Genomic DNA, 2,500 nt, shown 5'->3' with positions numbered 1-2,500 from the left:
CCCTCCTTCAATGACCCGCCGCAACGGGCTGTGCCAGCGCTCACTGCAGGAGCTACCTCTCCACCCACCCACCCTCCTCACCCCCATCCCCACTCCCACATGTAACGCACCCCGCACCTCCTCAAAGCTGCACCTGTTCGCCACCACCGCAGCCCTTATTGAGCTGCTTGTTCACGCCACATCCTCCCTGATCACCACGGTGATGGCTACAGTGGCATTTAGGGATGCGTTTCCCCAGCGCGTCATTGAACAACCAACTATCATTTAAACACGCTCTCTCTCTCTCTCTCTTTCTCTCTCTCTCTCTCTCTCTCTCTCTTAACCAGCACACTGGTTGCTCTCTCTCTCTCTCTCTCTCTCTTAACCAGCACACTGGTTGCTCTCTCTCTCTCTCTCTCTCTCTCTTAACCAGCACACTGGTTGCTCTCTCTCTCTCTCTCTCTCTCTTAACCAGCACACTGGTTGCTCTCTCTCTCTCTCTCTTAACCAGCACACTGGTTGCTCTCTCTCTCTCTCTCTCTCTCTCTTAACCAGCACACTGGTTGCTCTCTCTCTCTCTCTCTCTCTTAACCAGCACACTGGTTGCTCTCTCTCTCTCTCTCTTAACCACCACACTGGTTGCTTTCTCTCTCTCTCTCTCTCTCTCTCTTAACCAGCACACTGGTTGCTCTCTCTCTCTCTCTCTCTCTCTTAACCAGCACACTGGTTGCTCTCTCTCTCTCTCTCTTAACCACCACACTGGTTGCTTTCTCTCTCTCTCTCTCTCTCTCTCTCTCTCTCTCTTAACCAGCACACTGGTTGCTCTCTCTCTCTCTCTCTCTCTCTCTCTTAACCAGCACACTGGTTGCTCTCTCTCTCTCTCTCTCTCTTAACCAGCACACTGGTTGCTCTCTCTCTCTCTCTCTTAACCACCACACTGGTTGCTTTCTCTCTCTCTCTCTCTCTCTCTCTCTTAACCAGCACACTGGTTGCTTTCTCTCTCTCTCTCTCTCTCTCTCTCTTAACCAGCACACTGGTTGCTCTCTCTCTCTCTCTCTCTCTCTCTCTCTTAACCAGCACACTGGTTGCTCTCTCTCTCTCTTAACACTGGGAGAAGCAGTCCAAAACAGTAAGGAGATGGTAAGATCTTAGTGTTCCTCACTGCAGCGAGTTCTGAGACTGGCAAGACAGCTTGAGTTGGCTTTGAAGATTACGCCGATCAAATACATTTCTTTCCTTACTTTCTAGTTCTCCACTTTTTCACTCTCTCTCTTTCTCTCTCTCTTTCTCTCTCTCACTCTCTCTCTCACTCTCTCTCTCACGCTCTCTCTCTCTCTCACACTCTCTCTCTCTCTCTCTCTCTCTCTCTCTCTCTCATTCCCCCTGTGCTGCTTTGCTGTGTTGGTTCGTGTTTGTTTTGCTGTGTGCTGTGAACACATGCTGGGCTGCGTAAACAAGAGTTTAGCTGGACACCCATGGGTCCTGTGGAGGAGCTGCACGAGGAGGCCCATAGGGGCAAGAGAACCAGCCAAATGTGTGTAGGCCTGTGTGTGTGTGTGTGTGTGTGTGTGTGTGTGTGTGTGTGTCTGGTGTGTGTGTGGGGGTGCTTTGCAAAAAGCACTTAAGCTGCTGCATGTACTCACCACAATGAGAGCGGTCACTGATATGGTGTAGAACACTGAATCTCTCATTAGTGTCCAACAGGAGAGTCGCACTGCCTGTGAATAGAGGATGGGGGGGGGGGGTTGGAGAGACAGCGAGAGGTCATGTCAACAGCATCCCTCTGCACTGTACAGGTCAGTCTATCCTCTATAGACCAGAGAGCCTGAATGATGCATGAAATAACACACAGCACTCAAACAGTGGGATATTGGTTGGGGGGGGGGGGGGAGTCATTGTCTGTTGTCATCTGTCCAAGGTGACATGAGCTGTGAGCTGGAAAATCCCCCTTCACCTGAGCGGCTGGGTGTGCAACTGTGCTACTGTCATTTCCTAATGGTTGTCATTGGCATTATGGTGCAGCGTTGGCACCAGCTGAATCTGGTAAATACATGACTGTGTGTGCTTATCCACCAGCTTAAACTAAAGTACAGTATACTATACATGCTAACCTGAATTAACATGCACTTACACACACACACGCACACACACACACGTGCACACACACACACACACACACTGGGACAGGGATAGGGACAAACACGCAACATTCTGCAGAAACAATCTTGATGACGAGATTAATCGCCTCTCTTTCTCGGAATTTTCCCGACACAAAGTCCATTTTCTGGCAGAGGATTCAGTTAAAAGGTTGTGACCACCCCCTTTCGGCTGGAGACACATTACGTGTGCGAGATTATCTATGAGTGCGGTGTGTGCTTCTGTGATTATTGATCTGAGTTCATTTGCGCGACCTTGAAAAGGCCGTTCATTTTGAAGAACCAGATGACGGGAGGGAGTCTTGCTTGCCAACACTCGTCATGCTACTCAACCCGAGCCATAGGTAAGATCTGCAACACTGAGT

At 50.0% G+C, this 2,500-nt stretch overlaps 1 protein-coding gene across 1 annotated transcript in view; it reads right to left on the bottom strand.

Moving 5' to 3' along the window:
* The window catches only part of slc24a3 (solute carrier family 24 member 3), an 83,310-nt gene that overhangs the window by 13,480 nt on the left and 67,330 nt on the right, over positions 1-2,500 (bottom strand). Inside the window, exon 7 of the mRNA XM_031578841.2 lies at positions 1,623-1,697. Within this exon, the coding sequence (XP_031434701.1) occupies positions 1,623-1,697 (75 nt within the window). The remainder of the gene's footprint in view (positions 1-1,622; positions 1,698-2,500) is intronic.

This window comes from Clupea harengus, chromosome 13 (assembly GCF_900700415.2).
Source record: "Clupea harengus chromosome 13, Ch_v2.0.2, whole genome shotgun sequence".
In the NCBI taxonomy this organism is placed as follows: Eukaryota; Metazoa; Chordata; class Actinopteri; order Clupeiformes; family Clupeidae; genus Clupea; species Clupea harengus.
This window is presented reverse-complemented; position numbering and strand designations above follow the sequence as displayed.